Source organism: Haliotis rufescens, unplaced genomic scaffold (assembly GCF_023055435.1).
Source record: "Haliotis rufescens isolate VD_foot unplaced genomic scaffold, xgHalRufe1.0.p SCAF_10, whole genome shotgun sequence".
Lineage (NCBI taxonomy): Eukaryota > Metazoa > Mollusca > Gastropoda > Lepetellida > Haliotidae > Haliotis > Haliotis rufescens.
In genome coordinates, this window is record NW_025963780.1 from 31,164,591 (window position 1) to 31,188,260 (window position 23,670).

General features: G+C 45.2%; 1 protein-coding gene across 6 annotated transcripts in view; it reads left to right on the forward strand.

The window, feature by feature from the left end:
* Nucleotides 1–1,109: 1,109 nt before the first annotated feature.
* LOC124135080 (putative ankyrin repeat protein RF_0381) overlaps nt 1,110–23,670 on the forward strand; it is a 41,088-nt gene continuing 18,527 nt past the window's right edge. For 2 of the 6 annotated variants that reach the window (XM_048389457.1, XM_048389468.1), the window contains exon 1: nt 1,110–1,177. Coding sequence is in view for 1 of the 6 variants with exons in the window: in XM_048389449.1 (XP_048245406.1) it covers nt 4,296–4,333 (38 nt within the window). In the remaining 5 variants the exon portion in view is untranslated. Of the gene's footprint in view, nt 1,178–4,213; nt 4,334–16,457; nt 16,636–23,670 lie in introns of those variants that run through there. The other 4 variants (XM_048389449.1, XM_048389462.1, XM_048389458.1 and 1 more) reach the window with 3 other exon arrangements.

Genomic DNA, 23,670 nt, shown 5'->3' on the forward strand with positions numbered 1-23,670 from the left:
GCTGGAGACCGTCCTGGTTGCAAACACGGCTGTATTGGTTAGAGACCGTCCTGGTGGCAAACACGGCTGTATGGATTGGAGACTGTCCTGGTGGCAAACACGGCTGTAAGTTGTAGACCGTCCTGGTTGCAAACACGGCTGTATGGATTGGAGACCGTCCTGGTGGCAAACACGGCTGTATGGATTGGAGACCGTCCTGGTGGCAAACACGGGTGTATGGGCTGGAGATCTTCCTGGTGGCAAACACGGCTGTATGGGTTGGAGACCGTCTTGGTGGCAAACCCGACTGTATGGGTTGGAGATCTTCCTGGTGGCAAACACGACTGTATGGGTTGGAGATCGTCCTGGTGGCAAACACGGCTGCATTGGTTGGAGATCGTCCTGGTGGCAAACACGACTGTATTGATTCGAGATCGTTCTGGTGGGGAACACGGCTGTTAGGTTGGAGACCGTCCTGGAGGCGAACACGACTGTATGGGCTGGGGACCCTCCTGGTGGCAAACACGACTGTATGGGTTGGAGGTCTTCCTAGTGGCGAACATGGATTGGAGATCAATAATTCTAGAAGCCAAATATGAAATAACTGTATGGTACAAACTCCTTTCATTAAACTGCCTTTTTCTTAAGTCTTTCCCATGATGTCATAAATCCAAAACAAGATATTACTGACATGAATAAAGTCTACTTTCCATTAATACGGACACATCTGATAACGTCCATCATGATTTCTAAATCTAAATCTAAATACTGAATTTCCTGTGTTCCACGGAGGATCATTATCATATTCATAATCCCTTCTGTATTGTCATTTTACACTCGTTTCTCCATCTCAGATGCTATTTTGACACTACTCTTATGATAAAACCGGCGGTAGTCACACAAAAAACGACTTTCAACTACTGATTATTATTTGTTCCCTCCGAACAGGAACAGTGAATATTAGACAGGAATACAATGCGCGGACTTACGCCCAGTCGGCACAGTAATTAAAACCGTCAATGGCATTGTCACACTTCTTGGAACCAGCGCTTTTCTGGGAGAGCTGTTTTTCAACAAGATACAAAATCGATATTACGTTGCTGCCGATATAAACAGTAAACAAGTTGTGCAGTCGATGTTGGCCACGTAGAAACAGCCTCGGCCTATAGTTTCACTGTCTGGGACGCACAAGAGCATGGTATGTATGTTTTCCCAAAGTAATATGAGCACATTTTGATCCTAACTGTATCAGCTCAAATGTTGTTTCCTTGTTTGAAATATTACATTTTATTTCATTTTGATCATGTCTAATCAAGAACAGAATATTTTGTTTGTTAAATTAATATAAGGTGGCACCTTTGATAAAACCACCAACCACGATATACATGTAATGTTCTGGGTCACTGGTGAGTAGGGTGGGTGAGTGGGGTGGGTGAGTAGGGTGGGTGGGTAGGTGGTCACCCCGAAAACCCAGGCTCGACTCCCTCCATGTGAAGTCCATTTCTGGTGTTCCCCGACATGATATTGCAGGAATATTGCAGGACAATTGCTAAAAGCTGCGTAAAACCACACTGACTGGCTCACTGGTAAGTAAGCCTTAATATGGGAAAATATTCACCAGCCATAATAGTTGATAAGTGCAATTCTTCATCAATAAACTGTACCTAGGGTTTAACTTAAACTTGGCCACAAGAGGCTGGTTACATTTTGCAACATATTTATTCTCCATTCTTATCAGAGCTGATACAGAAACATGATACCACAGGTTGGGCACGGGTGGCCCAGTCGTCTAAGGCGCCGAGCTTCGCTGTGCAGAGTTGCGTCCCTTGGGCACGCCAGAAACCGTTGATTGTGGGTTCGAATCCCGGTTCGCCCCGATTATGTTTCTAGGTTTGTCAGCACCATACCCGTGCTCGTGGGTTTCACCGAAGTGGTAAACGTCTGAGACCTGCATCACTTGGGGCTTTCCCCCCACATTAAGCTGACACGCCGTGATATAACTGGAATACTGTTAAAAGCGTAATATGATGCCACGGTTACAACACAACTCACCCACTCACTCACTGTCACTGGAAACAGCGCTGATCGTTGTGGAGGGGTAGGAAGCAATTGTGTTGGCAGGTTACCTACCGGAAGTTATCCGACACGGCCATCCGTGCTCCCCACAATCAAAAGAAACATGTACACACACTGTCATGTACCAAACAACTGGAGCTGTTGCATGGGATGAAACCCCTCGTCGTCCTATGGTAACAAAACACGAACAGGATAGTTGGTTTGTTGCGCTTGTCCTGTGAAAACGGTTCTAAGCCAAGCCATGCGAGGGATGATCAATTGATGAGCATGACCAGCATGTGAAGGTCGTTGCGTTATAATTCTCTTCGTTTGAGACTTCAAGAAATATATCCAACACGTTTGCCATTGTACCGACGTTATCAGCGTTAGAGGCAACGTCAGCGGCCGTCAGTTTTGATTACAAGTGAGAGTAGCCGGTCCCCTGATCCACTGATTTACCCACCTGAACTAGAAATAAAGGAGATCAGTGAGACAGCCTCATCTGTTTCATATTTAGATCTATGCAGAAAGATTTGGAGTGACGAAACACTCTCCACAAGACTGTATGACAAGAGGGATGACTTCAACCTCCAAAAAGTCAACTTCCCCTTCATGTCGAGCAATATTCCAGCAGCTCCAGCCTTTGGTGTTTACATTTCACAATTTTTAAGATACAATCGAGCATGCTCTTCCTGCCTCTTTTCAAAGAGCGTTATACAACTCTTGCTCAGAAGTTGTTTGATCTAGATTACAAGGCTTCAGTAAAGCTTTCAAAAAGTTTTACGGTAGACATATCGAGGACATTTCTTAAATTTGACGCATCAGTGACAGAAATGATGTCCGATGCAATTCCTTATTTTGACTTGTACAATATGTTCCCTTTTTGTCAGGTGAACACTTGACTTGTCTTCGCATGTGTTTTTGGCGAATGCCACCGTTGGGGCAGGATACGCTCACCTTTTCGCGAACACCTGGTATCATTTTTATTTGATAGTGATTCATGATCAGTCTGAATCGTACAATCGACTCTATTGGATATGGAAAGGGTTTTGTCGCTATATTTGCTTAGAGTTACGACTTAAACTACGTGTGAGAGTTAAAATTTAACGTCGCATCGGCATTATTTCAGCCTTATAGCGACACTTAAATTACGACTGCCATAAGAACTATTCTTGGAGCCGTCTAAAACCTTTCGCAACATTACCTGACGTACGACTAGGACATATAAGCTAAGACAGTGAGGTCTTTTATGACGGAGGTAATATATGCTGGGGGTTTCCCAATGACGTCATCGATTATTCAGGAAATTCCCCGCCTGTTTGAGAGCAAGATGTGGCAAGGTACATATAATCGCTGTGAATGTTGTGAGATATTCACGTGATATCCGTGAGATACCAAACTTAGCTCCCACCCCCACCCCGGTCATAAAATGGATTTGTCCAACATTTCAGTTTCGTGAATAGGCCGCCAGATTATAAAGTGTATCATCAGATGAAGTCCGTTGTCCTGTTTACAGACAGCGCTATGTACGTTTTAGGGTGAAATCGTTGCGTCGAGTTATAACACACAGCTGACCCGATCTAAACACACACAGAGTATCACATATCTTGCTTGTTTCTTGTTTCTTTGTTGTTTTACGCCGCACTCAGCAATATATCAGCTATATGACGGCGGTCTGTAAATAATCGAGTCTGGACCAGACAATTCAGTGATTGATATCATGAGTATCGATCCATGCAATTAGGATCGATGACATGCTTCAACCAAGTCAGCGAGCCTGACTTCCCGATCCCGTTAGTCGCCTCTTATGACAAACATAGTCGCCTCTTACGACAAACATAGTCGCCTGTTACAAGCATGGGTTGCTGAAGAGCTCTTCTACGCCGGATCTTCAGGGGCCGTTTTCGAAGTCGAAAGATAACGTGATATCTAACCCCGACAGCATATATCGTTGTTCACAATCACTGGATTGTCTGGTCCAGACTCGATTATTTATAGTCCACCGTGATATAGCTGGAATAGTGCTGAGGTAAACAACAGACCGACACTGAATGAATCCGGAAATGAAGGAATTGCATTGTAATTCATCCGGATAAACTCGATCGCTCCCGAGAAAAATTTCAACAGAATGAGTCAGAAATTTCCCCGATCTCCAATAATGATGCATGTGATATTTATCATCCGCGTTCGTGTTGAGTATGATTCTTGAGACTAATGAATTAACACGATCTCCGCATGGATAACACAGTTAAGAGTTAGATATGGGGACACTGTTGAATTGCCAAGGACCAACACAACTGTAAGTACGACATGCAAGTCACGTTACTTACTGTACTTCAAATGTTCATATCTCTATAAGGGCAGCGGGGGTAGCCAAGTGGTAGAAGCGTTCTGCCTTCATAGCAAAGCCCCGGGTTTCATTCCCCATATGGAAACAATGTATGAAGCCCGTATCTGGTGTTCCCTGGCTGGGCTATTGTAAAGGCGGCATTAAACCCAACTCACTCACTCACTCATATAAAACATAAATGGTGAGAGTACGTGTTTCCCTCCGGCACTCATGTTCAACTGTTGTTCTGTTGTTCTGTACATGTTGTTCTGTTGTTCTGTACATGCTGTTCTATTATTCTGTACATGTTGTTCTGTTGTCCTATGGCTCTGTTCTTTTGTTCTGTTGTTGTTTTTCTGTACATGTTGTTCTGTTGTTCTGTACATGCTGTTCTATTGTTCTGTACATGTTGTTCTGTTGTTCAATGGTTCTGTTCTTTTGTTCTGTTCTGTTTTTCTCTTTTCTTCTGTTGTTCTATTGTTCCGTACATGTTGTTCTGTTCTATTGTTCTGTTTTTCTGTACATGTTTTTCTGTTGTTCTATTGTTGTGTGCATGTTGTTCTGTTCTATTGTTCTGTTTTTCTCTACATGTTGTTCTATTATTCTGTACATGTTGTTCTGTACATGTTGTTCTGTTGTTCAATGGTTCTGTTCTTTTGTTGTTGTTCTGTACATGTTGTTCCCGATGTTCTATTGTTCCGTACATGTTGTTCTGTTGTTCTGTTGTTCTATTGTTCCGTAAATGGTGTTCTGTTGTTCTATTGTTGTGTACATGTTGTTTTGTTATTCTATTGTTCCGTACATGTTGTTCTGTTGTTCTTTTGTTCTGTTTTTCTGTACATGTTTTTCTGTTGTTCTGTTTTTCTGTACATGTTGTTCTGTTGTTCTATTGTTCCGTACATGTTGTGCTATTCTATTGTTGTTCTGTACATGTTGTTCTGTTTTTCTGTACATGTTGTTCTATTGTTCCGTACATGTTGTTCTATTCTATTGTTCTGTACATGTTCTGTTGTTCTATGGTTCTGTTTTTCTGTACATGTTGTTCTGTTGTTCTGTACATGCTGTTCTGTTCTGTTTTTTTGTACATGTTGTTCTATTGTTCTGTACATGTTGTTCTATTGTTCTGTACATGCTGTTCTGTACATATTGTTCTATTGTTCTGTACATGTTGTTCTGTTTTTCTATTGTTCTGTTTTTCTGTAGATGTTGTTCTGTTGTTCTATTGTTCTGTTCATGTTGTTATGTTGTTCTATTGTTCCGTACATGGTGTTCTGTTGTTCTATTGTTCTGCACATGTTCTGTACATGCTGTTCTGTTGTTCTATGGTTCTGTTGTTCTGTACATGTTGTCTATTGACCCGGAGAGCGGAAGGTCCGGGGTTCGATCCAAACGACGTTAAAAGATAGTACTTATAGTAACCCTGTCTGCCGCTCGGCATTAAGGGGCTAAAACAAGGACTGGTCGGCTTAGAGTCAGTATACTGTGTCTGAGTGGGGTATCCATGTTCAACTGCGGTATGATATGTCAGTGAGCTAGCACTATAAATCGGCATCAGTCCGGACTAGTACAATCAGCCACACACAAAAACACACACACGCACGTGCATGCACGTCACTATATAAGTGCAATAATCTTGGACGCAACGTTAAACCCAATTTCACCTCACCTCACAGATATCCTCGCCACGAGAGTGACAACGCACTTCTAAACTCATGGCTAAGTATTGTTCGAGTCATACACAGATGTGACTGTAAGGTCATTGTAAGTGAAAATAATGAATGCATGTTCCAACACTATCACGGTCAATTCATTTAGCTATGACTGTGTACGTGTGGAGTTGCTCGTAACGCTAAACGTTCGGGTCCTACTTCCTGAATAGATACAATTTAATCAAAACACCTGACATAAATATAGCACTGATCTATACGATACACCTAGTCACAGGTAGATAATAATCATAGAAACGACCCGTGACAAAAAAAACGTATAAACAATTTAACCCTCGTATAAAGATTAATCTTTGACTCGTGGATGATGTAGGTAAGTGTGTTTTGTGTCTGTGTATCCACTCCGTCCCCAACATATACTTTGTTTGTTTGTTTGTTTGTTGTTTAACGCCACACTCAGCAATATTCCAGCCATATGACGGCGGTCTGTAAATAATCGAGTCTGGACCAGACAATCCAGTGATTGACATCATGAGCATCGATCCACGCAATTGGGATCGATGACATGCTTCAACCAAGTCAGCGAGCCTGACCACCCCATCCCGTTAGTCGCCTCTTACGACAAGCATAGTTGCCTTTTACGGCAAGCATGGGTTGCTGAAGACCTATTCTACCCCGGATCTTCCCGGGTCCCCAACCTATACACGTATATGTGTTTTATGCCGTCTTGCAGAGTATTTCTTTCATTGTAAGTACGGCGTGCCAGCTTAATGCGAGAGGTAAGCCAAAAGCAATGCAGTTCTCAGCCTTTTACCATTTTGATCAAACAACGAGAACGGGTATGGAACTAAGAATCATAATCAGGGCGTATCGGGGAATCGAGCCCAAGATCGGATTCTGGTACGCCTTGGACATTCCGACACGCCGACAAGTCAACCATTTTGGTTCTTTTTTGTTGAAAGGAATATTTCATTTGTGAAAAGACAATTGTTGTATTTGTTGATAATTCTATAATTCGATAATTCTATTAATGTTGTAGTCTTATTTACACTGATGGACATAAACAACTTCTCACTGTGTTTGAATGTCAGTAAAAGGAAACAAAGACGAATATCGTTGGCAACATAAATGTAACCAATTAGGTCGTTCCCCTCTACGTCTATACACACCAATATCCTCCATATGGGTGGACCTCTTGGATGCTTCCAGGTGCCAGGTGCCAGTCGCCCCCTTCTGTACGTCTAATCACACCAACATCCTCCATATGGGTGGACCTCTTGCATACATCCACGTGCCAGGCGCCCCTCTCTGTACGTCTATACACACCACCTCCTCCATATGGGTGGACCTCTTGGACACATCCAGGTGCATGGCGCCCCCCTCTGTACGTCTATACACACCAACATCCTCCATATGGGTGGACCACTTGGATGCATCCACGTGCCAGGCGCCAGGCGCCCCACTCTACGTCTATACACACCAACATCCTCCATATGGGTGGACCTCTTGGATGCATCCAGGTGCCAGGCGCCCCACTCTACGTCTATACACACCAACATCCTCCATATGGGTGGACCACTTGGATGCATCCAGGTGCCAGGCGCCCCACTCTACGTCTATACACACCAACATCCTCCATATGGGTGGACCTCTTGGATGCATCCAGGTGTCAGGTGCCAGGCGCCCCACTCTACGTCTATACACACCAACATCCTCCATATGGGTGGACCTCTTGGATACATCCACGTGCCAGGTGCCCCACTCTACGTCTATACACACCAACATCCTCCATATGGGTGGACCTCTTGGATGCATCCACGTGCCAGGCGCCCCACTCTACGTCTATACACACTAACATCCTCCATATGGGTGGACCTCTTGGATGCATCCAGGTGCCAGGCGCCCAACTCTACGTCTATACACACCAACATCCTCCATATGGGCGGACCTCTTGGATACATCCAGGTGCCAGGTGCCCCACTCTACGTCTATACACATCAACATCCTCCATATGGGTGAACCTCTTGGATGCATCCAGGTGCCAGGCGCCCCACTCTACGTCTATACACACCAACATCCTCCATATGGGTGAACCTCTTCGATGCATCCGGATGCCAGGGGCCCCTCTCTGTACGTCTATACACACCAACATCCTCCATATGGGTGACCTCTTAGATGCATCCAGGTGTCAGGTGCCAGGCGCCCCACTCTACGTCTATACACCCCGGCCTCCTCCATATGGGTGGACCTCTTGGATGCATCAACGTGCCAGGCGCCAGGCGCCCCACTCTACGTCTATACACATCAGCATCCTCCATATGGGTGGACCTCTTGGATGCATCCAGGTGTCAGGTGCCAGGCGCCCCACTCTACGTCTATACACACCAACATCCTCCATATGGGCGGACCTCTTGGATGCATCCAGGTGTCAGGTGCCAGGCGCCCCACTCTACGTCTATACACACCAACATCCTCCATATGGGCGGACCTCTTGGATGCATCCAGGTGTCAGGTGCCAGGCGCCCCACACTACGTCTATACACACCAACATCCTCCATATGGGCGGACCTCTTGGATGCATCCAGGTGTCAGGTGCCAGGCGCCCCACTCTACGTCTATACACATCAGCATCCTCCATATGGGTGGACCTCTTGGATGCATCCAGGTGTCAGGTGCCAGGCGCCCCACTCTACGTCTATACACATCAGCATCCTCCATATGGGCGGACCTCTTGGATGCATCCACGTGCCAGGCGCCCCACTCTACGTCTATACACACCAACATCCTCCATATGGGCGGACCTCTTGGATGCATCCAGGTGCCAGGTGCCAGGCGCCCCACTCTACGTCTATACACACCAACATCCTCCATATGGGTGGACCTCTTGGATGCATCCACGTGCCAGGCGCCCCACTCTACGTCTATACACACCAACATCCTCCATATGGGCGGACCTCTTGGATGCATCCAGGTGCCAGGCGCCCAACTCTACGTCTATACACACCAACATCCTCCATATGGGTGGACCTCTTGGATGCATCCACGTGCCAGGCGCCCCACTCTACGTCTATACACACCAACATCCTCCATATGGGCGGACCTCTTGGATGCATCCAGGTGCCAGGTGCCCCACTCTACGTCTATATACACCAACATCCTCCATATGGGTGACCTCTTGGATGCATCCAGGTGCCAGGCACCCACTCTACGTCTATACACACCAACATCCTCCATATGGGTGGACCTCTTGGATGCATCCACGTGCCAGGCGCCCCACTCTACGTCTATACACACCAACATCCTCCATATGGGCGGACCTCTTGGATGCATCCAGGTGCCAGGTGCCCCACTCTACGTCTATATACACCAACATCCTCCATATGGGTGACCTCTTGGATGCATCCAGGTGCCAGGCATCCCACTCTACGTCTATACACACCAACATCCTCCATATGGGTGGACCTCTTGGATGCATCCAGGTGTCAGGTGCCAGGCGCCCCACTCTACGTCTATACACACCAACATCCTCCATATGGGCGGACCTCTTGGATGCATCCAGGTGTCAGGTGCCAGGCGCCCCACTCTACGTCTATACACACCAACATCCTCCATATGGGTGGACCTCTTGGATACATCCAGGTGCCAGGCGCCCCACTCTACGTCTATACACATCAGCATCCTCCATATGGGTGGACCTCTTGGATGCATCCAGGTGCCAGGCGCCCCACTCTACGTCTATACACACCAACATCCTCCATATGGGTGGACCTCTTGGATGCATCCACGTGCCAGGCGCCAGGCGCCCCACTCTACGTCTATACACACCAACATCCTCCATATGGGTGGACCTCTTGGATGCATCCAGGTGCCAGGCGCCCCACTCTACGTCTATATACACCAACATCCTCCATATGGGCGGACCTCTTGGATGCATCCAGGTGTCAGGTGCCAGGCGCCCCACTCTACGTCTATACACACCAACATCCTCCATATGGGTGGACCTCTTGGATGCATCCACGTGCCAGGCGCCCCACTCTACGTCTATACACACCAACATCCTCCATATGGGCGGACCTCTTGGATGCATCCACGTGCCAGGCGCCCCACTCTACGTCTATACACACCAACATCCTCCATATGGGTGGACCTCTTGGATGCATCCAGGTGTCAGGTGCCAGGTGCCCCACTCTACGTCTATACACACCAACATCCTCCATATGGGTGGACCTCTTGGATGCATCCAGGTGTCAGGTGCCAGGCGCCCCACTCTACGTCTATACACACCAACATCCTCAATATCGGCGGACCTCTTGGATGCATCCAGGTGTCAGGTGCCAGGCGCCCCACTCTACGTCTATACACACCAACATCCTCCATATGGGCGGACCTCTTGGATGCATCCAGGTGTCAGGTGCCAGGCGCCCCACTCTACGTCTATACACACCAACATCCTCCATATGGGCGGACCTCTTGGATGCATCCAGGTGTCAGGTGCCAGGCGCCCCACTCTACGTCTATACACACCAACATCCTCCATATGGGTGGACCTCTTGGATGCATCCACGTGCCAGGCGCCCCACTCTACGTCTATACACACCAACATCCTCCATATGGGCGGACCTCTTGGATGCATCCAGGTGTCAGGTGCCCCACTCTACGTCTATACACACCAACATCCTCCATATGGGCGGACCTCTTGGATGCATCCACGTGCCAGGCGCCCCACTCTACGTCTATACACACCAACATCCTCCATATGGGCGGACCTCTTGGATGCATCCAGGTGCCAGGTGCCCCACTCTACGTCTATATACACCAACATCCTCCATATGGGTGGACCTCTTGGATGCATCCAGGTGCCAGGTGCCCCACTCTACGTCTATACACACCAACATCCTCCATATGGGCGGACCTCTTGGATGCATCCAGGTGTCAGGTGCCCCACTCTACGTCTATATACACCAACATCCTCCATATGGGTGGACCTCTTGGATGCATCCAGGTGCCAGGTGCCCCACTCTACGTCTATACACACCAACATCCTCCATATGGGCGGACCTCTTGGATGCATCCAGGTGCCAGGTGCCCCACTCTACGTCTATATACACCAACATCCTCCATATGGGTGGACCTCTTGGATGCATCCAGGTGCCAGGTGCCCCACTCTACGTCTATACACACCAACATCCTCCATATGGGCGGACCTCTTGGATGCATCCACGTGCCAGGCGCCCCACTCTACGTCTATACACACCAACATCCTCCATATGGGTGGACCTCTTGGATGCATCCAGGTGTCAGGTGCCAGGCGCCCCACTCTACGTCTATACACACCAACATCCTCCATATGGGCGGACCTCTTGGATGCATCCACGTGCCAGGCGCCCCACTCTACGTCTATACACACCAACATCCTCCATATGGGTGGACCTCTTGGATGCATCCAGGTGCCAGGTGCCAGGCGCCCCACTCTACGTCTATACACACCAACATCCTCCATATGGGCGGACCTCTTGGATGCATCCACGTGCCAGGCGCCCCACTCTACGTCTATACACACCAACATCCTCCATATGGGTGGACCTCTTGGATGCATCCAGGTGTCAGGTGCCAGGCGCCCCACTCTACGTCTATACACACCAACATCCTCCATATGGGCGGACCTCTTGGATGCATCCAGGTGCCAGGCGCCCCACTCTACGTCTATACACACCAACATCCTCCATATGGGCGGACCTCTTGGATGCATCCACGTGCCAGGCGCCCCACTCTACGTCTATACACACCAACATCCTCCATATGGGCGGACCTCTTGGATGCATCCAGGTGTCAGGCGCCAGGCGCCCCACTCTACGTCTATACACACCAACATCCTCCATATGGGTGGACCTCTTGGATGCATCCACGTGCCAGGCGCCCCACTCTACGTCTATACACACCAACATCCTCCATATGGGTGACCTCTTGGATGCATCCAGGTGTCAGGCGCCAGGCGCCCCACTCTACGTCTATACACACCAACATCCTCCATATGGGTGGACCTCTTGGATGCATCCACGTGCCAGGCGCCCCACTCTACGTCTATACACACCAACATCCTCCATATGGGCGGACCTCTTGGATGCATCCAGGTGTCAGGTGCCAGGCGCCCCACTCTACGTCTATACACACCAACATCCTCCATATGGGTGGACCTCTTGGATGCATCCAGGTGTCAGGTGCCAGGCGCCCCACTCTACGTCTATACACACCAACATCCTCCATATGGGTGACCTCTTGGATGCATCCAGGTGTCAGGCGCCAGGCGCCCCACTCTACGTCTATACACACCAACATCCTCCATATGGGCGGACCTCTTGGATGCATCCAGGTGTCAGGTGCCAGGCGCCCCACTCTACGTCTATACACACCAACATCCTCCATATGGGTGGACCTCTTGGATGCATCCAGGTGCCAGGCGCCCCACTCTACGTCTATACACACCAACATCCTCCATATGGGTGGACCTCTTGGATGCATCCACGTGCCAGGCGCCCCACTCTACGTCTATACACACCAACATCCTCCATATGGGCGGACCTCTTGGATGCATCCACGTGCCAGGCGCCCCACTCTACGTCTATACACACCAACATCCTCCATATGGGTGGACCTCTTGGATGCATCCACGTGCCAGGCGCCCCACTCTACGTCTATACACACCAACATCCTCCATATGGGTGGACCTCTTGGATGCATCCAGGTGTCAGGTGCCAGGCGCCCCACTCTACGTCTATACACACCAACATCCTCCATATGGGTGGACCTCTTGGATGCATCCAGGTGTCAGGCGCCCCACTCTACGTCTATACACATCAGCATCCTCCATATGGGCGGACCTCTTGGATGCATCCAGGTGCCAGGCGCCCCACTCTACGTCTATACACACCAACATCCTCCATATGGGTGGACCTCTTGGATGCATCCAGGTGTCAGGTGCCAGGCGCCCAACCCTACGTCTATACACACCAACATCCTCCATATGGGTGGACCTCTTGGATGCATCCAGGTGTCAGGTGCCAGGCGCCCCACTCTACGTCTATACACACCAACATCCTCCATATGGGCGGACCTCTTGGATGCATCCAGGTGCCAGGCGCCCCACTCTACGTCTATACGCACCAACATCCTCCATATGGGTGGACCTCTTGGATGCATCCAGGTGTCAGGTGCCAGGCGCCCCACTCTACGTCTATACACACCATCTCCTCCATATGGGCGGACCTCTTGGATGCATCCAGGTGTCAGGTGCCAGGCGCCCAACCCTACGTCTATACACACCAACATCCTCCATATGGGCGGACCTCTTGGATGCATCCAGGTGTCAGGTGCCAGGCGCCCAACTCTACGTCTATACACACCAACATCCTCCATATGGGCGGACCTCTTGGATGCATCCAGGTGTCAGGTGCCAGGCGCCCAACCCTACGTCTATACACACCATCTCCTCCATATGGGTGGACCACTTGGACACATCCAGGTGCATGGCGCCCCCTCTATACGTCTATACACACCACCTCCTCCACATGGAGGTTTGACTATTCATTGCGTTATCAGTCAGCACGTTCTGCCCGGTAATGGGTTTTATGTAGGCATTTTCCTCATGACAACAGCGCGCTGATAGCAAGAGGAGCGTGATTTAAATCCCTGTTATTAGATACTTGATTAATTCCCCGTATTGTTTAATGTAATAATTGTTGTATATTGATAACAATCTATGAATACAACGGAATTACGGAGATAATTCAATGCCATGCAATCGTTTGATTTATTTTGAACAATCAGTAATATTTACAATGTCAGAGGGGGGCACGGGTGGTCCAGTCGTCTAAGGCGCCGCGATTCGCTGTGCAGAGTTACGTCCCTTGGGCACGCCAGAAACCTGTGATTGTGGGTTCGAATCCCGGTTCGCCCCGATTATGTTTCTAGGTTTGTCAGCACCATACCCGTGCTCGTGGGTTTCACGGAAGTGGTAAACGTCTTAGACCTGCATCACTTCGGGCTTTCCTCCCACATTAAGCTGACACGCCGCGATATAACTGGAATACTGTTAAAAGCGGCGTTAAACCCGACTCACTCACTCACTACAATGTCAGAACTTTATCAACAATCTTCAGTGGATCTGGGAACTTATTGTAAAAGCGGCGTTGAACCCAACTCACTCACTCACTACAATGTCAGAACTTTGTCAACAATCTTCAGTGGATCTGGGAACTGATTGTATATCATTTTACGCCGCAGTCAGCTGTGTTCCATCTACACCACGAGAACCTGTACATAGTCCATGCTGGGCAAGACAAACCAGTGAATGAAAGTATGAGCATCTATTCATCCCATCGGGCCACGATGGTGCGCAATCAGTCAGGCAACCGTACTGCCCAATCATGTCTGAGTCGGCTCTCATAAGCATATATTACAGGGACCGAACCTAAAGAGATTACACCACAGTTAGATACGTTTGGAAATAACAGGTTGTCAGATAAATGACAGGCACGAGAACAGTTATCTGTTTCTCACACACACTAAAATTGCACGATGTTAACATCTAATCGATATACGTTTTGTCTATTAGTGCAGTTGGGCATTAATACATAACACAGTGGTCATGCGTGACGTCATCCAGCTAACCCTTTCTATTCACACCTAATGTGACCTTCCACACAAAAAAAGTTTCCGCAATAACCGTTGATTATAAAGGCGATTACCACAATGCAAACTCGGTAAGATCAAAGATCACTCTAGAACCAGAAAAGTTTGAAGCACAAGTAACTTATCAATTAATTTCACTGTTACTAAAGCAAAATGGATTGAATGCAAGTCGCTTTCTATGTCCCGCCCACACAGGCACAGTGACTTGACTTGAGTCTGGCGTGGTAATCTTGTCTCACGGGGTCGCTGTGACCTTGAGCATAATGCGGAGATTGTGACGTTGTTCACAATACAGAGATAATACTTTGCTCCCATTGACAAATATTTGAAGGCATTATGACATGTGGTTTGTGATATTGGAGTCGGTTAAAGTATAGGTTTGCTTGTTTGTTTGTAAGATAACGTTACAGTCAGCAATATAATATCAAAGGGGCCTACATGGATATTTTGTAAATTAAAGCGTCCGGCCCAGACAAATAACGTGCCATGCCGTCAACAATGTCACCGAGTAGGACCCTCCGATCTGTGTATCCCCTCCGCCGACAAGCAGGGGTGGCTGGGGACCTACATTGTTTACCCGGAATCACCACGATTATCAAGATGATATACTGGAAACAGAATGAATAAACATATATGTTGTAATCCTAATCATTCTTCACGTTCATGGGCACGGGTGGCCCAGTCGTCTAAGGCGCCGCGATTCGCTGTGCAGAGTTGCGTCTCTTGGGCACGCCAGAAACCTATGATTGTGGGTTCGAATCCCGGTTCGCCCCGATTATATTTCCAGGTTTGTCATCACCATACCCGTGCTCGTGGGTTTCACCGAAGTGGTAAACGTCTTAGACCTGCATCACTTCGGGCTTTCCTCCCACATTAAGATGACACGCCGTGATATAACTGGAATAGTGTTAAAAACGATGTTAAACCCAACTCACTCACTCTTCACGTTCAATAAAAACGCCGTCATCAATAGTATTTATTTCGTTTCTTGTTTAACGCCGCACAATATTCCAGCTATATGATGGCGGTCTGTAAATAATCGAGTCTGGACCAGACAATCCAGTGCTTGATATCATGAGCACCGATCTACGCCATTGGGATCGATGACAAAGTTCCACGAAATCAGCGAGCCTGACCCCCCCCCCGATCACGCAATAGTGTTTATTAATAGATGTGATGACAGTTATGTTGGAAACTTGACAACGTGTGCGAACAGCCGTTACACAATAGAGACCAAAGTCTAATGTTGGTTATATATGGTGGAGAATTTACAATGGACTCTGTTATGAAGACGGAGCATTATTGTCATGGAGATTTATATACTCAACCGCAAAAGAAACGAAAGTTGTACATAAAATGCGGATAACGTTTAGACCATAAATGATATGTAGATAATATTAAGAAATGACAACAGAGAAAACATTTGATAACAAATAGGCGTTGGTTGTTTGATAACACCCATCCGTGTTTAATGAAAACTCCCCTGAAATAAGGGTATCCCCCCCATTCAGAAAAATGATAAGTTTCAGCAGGATTGTTATTCACTCGGAGGAATTCCGTAGAGACCCGTGCTGTGTAGGTACGAGCGTTTTCCTGCTGAAAGACCTGGAACACAAGGCGCACTCTTTAGCATTTCCTCAGGAGAGCGATATTTGTATCATGACAGGGACAATGCGATCAATATATATTCAGCCTATTAAATGTGCCACCCAGTACACGCCTATGTTGTAGCGCCTGTCAGTTTAACTGTTATCGGTAAATTCAACGTCACACTATAGTGTCACTGATACATACACATGTGCATGGCCATTGATACCCACGATCCGGTGAACCCGGACCTGTTACATGTACGTGATAGTCACACATGTGTCTTTGCCAGTGACTTGTAACTCTCGAGGCCAGAAAGTTTTATTGAAGGTAAATATTTATTTCGTTACTCCAACATCTTCTTTATATCAGTTTCAGACAGATATAAAGAAGATGATGGACTTTATTATTTTATTATATACTAGTATATATATCTTTTGGTTGTTAAAACTGCATGATCGTTAATTTATCCACCGTGTCCACATTGCATAGCACATGAAATATGAAAACAGTGGTCCTGATCATAGAAAGTTGGTAACTGTGTAGTATGTAATGTATTTTGACGACTTGCCTGATTATAAAATATTTGTAGATATGTTCTATTGTCCAACTCCTTATGATCTGATGTTGTGAGGGGCGGTCGGGTAGCCCAGTGGTTAAAGCGATCGCTCGTCACGCCGGAGACCCGGGTTCGATTCCCGACATGGGTACATTGTGTGAAGCCCATTTCTGGTGTCCCCCGCCGTGATATTGCTGGAATATTGCTAAAAGCGGCGTAAAACCAAACTCACTCACTCACTCTGATGTTGTGGTGTTGTGGTGTTCTGGTGACCAGCTTCTGGGACATGTGATGCGTGCTCATGGTGTAGGCTGACACGTACATGACCTATTCATCCAAGCTTTGACAATAACTACTTAAACAGATAAACAGAGTGCAAATATGAATACGCTACAGAAATACTATGAATAACTTAAAGGAATAGTATCACTATAAATAACCCAAAAGAATACCGTGAATACTCAACAGGAATACTATGAATACCCAACAGGAATACTATGAATACCCAACAGGAATACTATGAATACCCAACAGGAACACTAAATGAATGGCCTACATGAATACTATGAATAGTAAGAATACCTAAAGGAATACTATGAATGATATTCTATGACTGACCTATCGGCGTCGATTTCAAATGAATTTGCAGCCGTTGAATGACAACAACATTCGGCAAAAGTAACAAACGTATATTTAGATATCTATCTTCTAAAAGAACATCGCTGCTAAATGCAGCGGTTTTGTTACCCCGGAAAGGAAATAACACAATTATGTTTAGAATTCAGCTCGAAAACTAGACCGTTCACTCAGGTTATATCAACACACTGGATATTTTCCTGACCGCCTACCTGTACACACTGAATTTATATTTTCCTGATCGCCTGATTATACACACTGATATGTTTCATGCTCACCCGGAAACTTCGTTCATACTGAATTTTTTGTCGAATACATACCTGTCAACTCTCACGCATCTCGCGTGAGTCTAACGCGTTTATCACCTATGTCACGCTCACACGCAAGGTTGGGAAATTCTCACGCATTCATATAAAATGTAGATAAAATATTTTGAAACGCTTTTCTCTTTCGATTTAGCCCTGGACCCAGCGGACCCTGCACCCAAAAACATATGATCCGACGATATATATAGAATACTTAACGAGCTCCCGTGTAATACCAATTTTATGATACGAGTGAATAGTTGTGGTATAGTTGTGGTTTCATAAAATTTGTTTTACACGGGAGCGAGTTTAGTATTTTATTACTTGCCATTTATAACGTTTTTTAGAATTATGCTGTTGAGTGTGAATAGGCTGACACCTACACGACCCACGGCATAATCCAATTGAGTTCAACATAATAATACTTCAAACACCTCAAAAGTTGAAACGTATGAATTCAATACCATACAACGGTCTTCTTTCAGAATTCAGGCGTCCGTTCCAAAAAACTATCGTAGCGCTAAGGTTATCGCAACTCACATACTTTAACTTAGACCAACGACTGTCGTTGCGCTGTCGTTGCGCTATACAGTACGATCGCCTTGTGGAACGGGGCCTTGCACCTCAAAGTTTACAATCACGTCACTGTACCCGATGACGTAATTTGTAGAATTTTGTTGCAAGATCCATCGGCGAAACAATGCCATGTGACGTCAACGAGTGTGCATAAGCTCCTCTCAGTGATGTATCATCTCCACCCGCAATGTTTTTAAATAAGCCAAGGGATGTCGAGAGCTTTCAATATTTGTTCGTGAAACGTGTTCCGAGAGTACATAAGCACGCGTTTTGGTATTACACAATGTGTAATATACCTGTATGTTTATTAAACGAGTGATATCTTCACGGGCAAGTAATAAATATATTTATCCTACAGTGGGTAGGTTTCTCGGCAGGATAAAGCCAACGGATAAAAACGATATCCGTTGGGGTCATATGCGGATAGAGATGCAAATATCAAAGGTCAAGTAGGACTACTTTCACTGTTTATAAACAAACATGGCGTCGCCCCCGTCATTCGGCGATCGAGTCAGAATTAACCATCGGGAATCTGGATAAACTACAGGGATAATTGCTATCATTATCAAAAGAACAGTCTAATATACTGAAAATCAGTGTCTAACTGTGACGTAGCTAAGGCATTTCATAAGTTTCGGCAACTTTGGAGATATAAATTTCGAAATTTTTTTGCGAGGGCACGAGGCCTAGCCAAGCGGGATCAGTAGCCAGATCTGTGCTTGTAGACCTCTGCGGCTTGAAACCTTCTCCACAAATTAAAATAGTTGGGTTTGGCCGAAATATGTTTGAATTGTTACCTTGTTTGGTTTTGTCGCTGTGTGTACATCTGACTACACATCTTAACGTTATGACAGGACCAACCGACTGTCAACAACGTCTGACCGTGGCCGTGACATCTCATAGACTAGGGTTAGAGTAGCTTCCCTTTGACAAAGGGCAGTTACTTTAACGGACAGACCTATGGATTGCCGCGAAAGGCAAAAACAATTGTTGTTTTACGTATATGTTGCTTCGCCACTGTATACGAAACAGATTTCAGTTGGAACTATATTGGCTACCGTCCCTGTCCGACTGACACATCACTTACCCTGTGACGTAATAAATAATAATGCGCGCATTCCAGGAAAACTCGCAATGTTTCGGTAATGTTTGTTAGAGAGGGAAAGCGATTTTGAAGCACAGAATTAAAGAATGACATTATATGATAAAGAGGTTATCACGCTAGTGTGTTTGGGGATGGTAAATATCCTGTATTAGGAATAAACACTATGTAATTAGCTCGCCAAGGCTCGCTAAATACAATGTTTACTCCTAATGAAGGATATATACCAACACACTCGCGTGATAACCTCTATTTCTCTCCTCTTTAACCCTCACTTAATTCGAAGTCGACTAAAATTCAAACTACATCACGCACACTAAAAGTTCTGAATTCTGTGGGATATTCCCTCTTCTGTGATATCCTCCACTGTCTTTTAGGCAAAACAAAATTACTGTGTGCTTAGAAATCTAAATCTCGGATATTTACTCGAAGTATTGAATTTCAAAAATAGCACAATAGTGATCACGGTAATCTGTTTTACACCAAAACACCAATGATAATTCTGAAACGTCGCCGATGAACCTAGAATCGTTTAGAATGTTTTCGAAAATACGCATACACGAACGCCGAAGTGTGCGTTCCGCCATATTGGATTGTGTTTACAAAATGCCGATTATGAGACGCCTATTAGATCACGTATATTTCAAACTCAGCTGCGATACATGCCCTGAATTCCTCATACATTTTAGAATCAAATGACAAATGGTTTTTGTCACCAATGCAAATTATCTAGATGAAATAAATTAGGTGTGGAAACGAACACTGTCCTCGGAAAACTGTACTTGCTGAAATGTAAACAAAGCAAAATTCAGATTTAACACTGTGTAGCATTTTTAGAGGTACTTTCGTCTTATTGTTGCATACATTGCCTCGATCGCGCGTTTGAGAATATTCATGGGAAGAGTATCGTTGCACGTATTTTTATGGAATTACACATATATACATTACAATGATGTGGCAAATTCAACAGAAATCGTAAAATCGTCCTGTGTGAAGCCATGACTGACGCCAAATCACGCACACCGACGGCGGTAGTTATCTGCATTTCTGACTAATATCTCTTGGTTACATTGGAAAACATAAAACACACAACAGTACGCAGATTGTCAGAATGTTTCTGATTACTTACATGGCACATTTATGTATATACGATCCCTCAATCAACGAACATCCTCCAATGGAAATCCCGCGTACTGTTGTCAGTGAACACGCCATTTTGTAAAAGTCGGTCAACGGTAGTGATGTCATACGTAAGTATACATTGTTGTACATATTTGGTAATTTCTTTGAGGTAAAAACTTTTAACTCGGCATCCAGAGTGTTCCTTGTTTTAGTCTTGTTTGCATTAATCTACAGATGTGGCGGAAACCTGTTTGTGTTTGGTCACATTATATATGCGTGGATCTAGTAAGCAGTACGTCGGATGACGTCACTCATGGCCGTAGTGTTATGTATTAATGCGAAGTTTCATTAATGCGAACAAAGACCACTCGCATTTTTCGCATTTAATTCAGGTTCACGTTTATTTCAAGATTTACAGTACATCATGAGGGCTTGAGGTTCTGTCTTGGAGCTTTCAGAACCTCTCCTGCTGATAGTCTGTATGTTGAGGCCGATGAGCCGTCTTTGAAACAATGTCGTTTAAAACTTGCATTACAAAATCACAAAATTAAAATCACACCCGTCAATTACAGCACATTATTGCATTTTTAATCCTCCCTACGAGGAATTGTTCCAAACAAAACCAAAGCCGGTTTCACCTCTGGGGATCAGAATAAAACCACATACAACAGCAGCAAATATTGATCTTGAAATATTGCACCAAACCGATTAATGTCTACGCATCATTGGTCATTAGTCAAACCAGAAGTAGATATATCAAACTTACTAAGCTTAAAAAATCCGTTACAAACCATTTAATCTTTCAGGAAGAATATGTCCAATTAAGATCTAAATACAATTCTCACCGCTCCATCTTCACTGATGGATTCAAGGATGGTGGCAAGTTGCCAGAGCAACCAACGTTGGATCAAACTATTTCTTCCAAATTACCAGACAACAGCTCAATATTTACTGCTGAGTCCAAAGCTATTCAAGTAGCCTTGCATTTATTCAGAAACAAACTGCATGTAAACACATCGTCCTTTTTGGGTTACCTTGTCATGTCGGTATTGCTGGTACCACACGATCTGATGCTGCATCTAAAGCAGCTCTTGATAAATCAGTGTCTTATCTTTCAGTTCCCTAAAGAGATTTTAAACTATGCAGCAAGGAATATGTTCGTAGTTTGCATTGACGCAGAAAAGGTGGGACACCCATGTAGATCTAAATAAACTTCATGACCTTAAACCCATATTAGGTTGTACCTATATATACTTGGGTTGCCAGTCCAGACATGACGAAGTTGTTTTGCGACGATGTCGCTTTGACCCAGTCGTTACATCCATAAATATTTGTTAAAAGGTGTAGATCCCCCGTTTTGTGCCCCTTGTGATGAGAGAATCGCGGTCAAGCATGTTTTGCTTGACTGTGTTGAATTTTCTCTCACAAAGAATTGTAACTATCATTCAACGTCTTTAAAGAATATTTTTAATAATATCAATGCTCGTTTAATTCTTGAAATTCTCAAAGAAATAGAATTGTTTGATAAATGTGAATGCTTGAATTGTGTTTTAAATTAGTGTGATGTTATCACCAACTGAGATTACTGAAGGAGGTTCCACTCGGTGGGTTAGAGTAGTGTAAATATTTTGTTACCCTGACAGTGGCACGTGATTCAATCTTAATTGAAGTATATAACATGGACTAGTGTTTTAATTCCTTGATTATAGTTTGTTTTTTTAATACTGGCTAGCATTCCATATAACCACTGGTGTCCAAAGTGATGGCATAAATCCTGCTGAGAAATCATCCAGGAAGCAGACGCACCGTAATTTTGATCTGGTTTGTTTTACTGTTTTACTGCCCCTTGTCAACAGCTATTTAACAATAACTAACTTGCAATATTGCCGATGTGATGTAAAATATTATCACACTCCCACACTACAATGGCGGATCAATTACCAAAATGATGTTTGATACAATTCCTTATTTGGACTTGTAGCATATGTTCCCGTGGTTTTCATGTGCACACTTGCCTTTGTATGTATTTGTGACGGGTTCCAACGAAGGGATAGGACACACTCACCATTGTATTGAGAGATGTCATCATTACCCCTGTAAGCACGGTAACAGTCACTGTGGGTTTATACGGGATTGTGTTGTACATGAACAGGTATAACATCCTTAAACTTGCACACTCGAGACAGCTATGGTAGATTTGTTTTCTGTCGTAAGGAAAAAAGAACTAAATGATTCCATAGCAATAGTATATATATTAAATTTATTTTGAGTCGGTCCATTCTACAACTTGGTCTTATCTCACAACGACTGGTTAAATATAGGTATATATTTACATGAGTTGTCCTTATAGGATTTCTGGATTCTCTGAAGTGGGGAATGTCCAAGTAAGTCCCCATTCCTTTGAAATAAGGGAGATGAGGCCCCGTGGGGCGATAGGAGGATATTCCCCGACTACATACCCATACCTTGTTTTACACTGTGACAAAATATTCTCTAGTGGAAAATATTTGTAAAAAAAACCAGAACTCTTTGTACACTGTATTTATATTGTGTGAGTCGCCCTTGCGCGAAGCATGAGGAATGTGTTCTCTTCAACTGTTGCACGTGCACCAAACTCCGTCGGGAGCTGATATTTACCATGCATGGTACACATCTTCATGGTTTCGTGGGGTTCTATTTTATCAATCGCTTGCATCTTGTAAATACATGCTGACGGGAATTGTAGGAAATATAGAGTCCTGAATAAGGATATGTATGTTTACCTGAGTTTGTTTTTCTCGTCAAAGGCTCGTCAAAAAGTACTATAAAAATGAACATTGTTACAGGTCACCTAGGCCTGTTTTAACACAACATTATATACATATCATTTTTAACCTTTAAGGATTACGCAAATTTTTGAAAATATTATATAGTTATTTTCGCAACATACCGCCATGTGTCACCGTAACTTACATCGACAATAAGACGTCCTGGAATCAAACAAGGCGGGTTCGAAACCCGCTGGCGGCACATGTTTTCCGACAAGTTTGAAAATGTTCACTTGTAATATATTACAAGTACTTCAA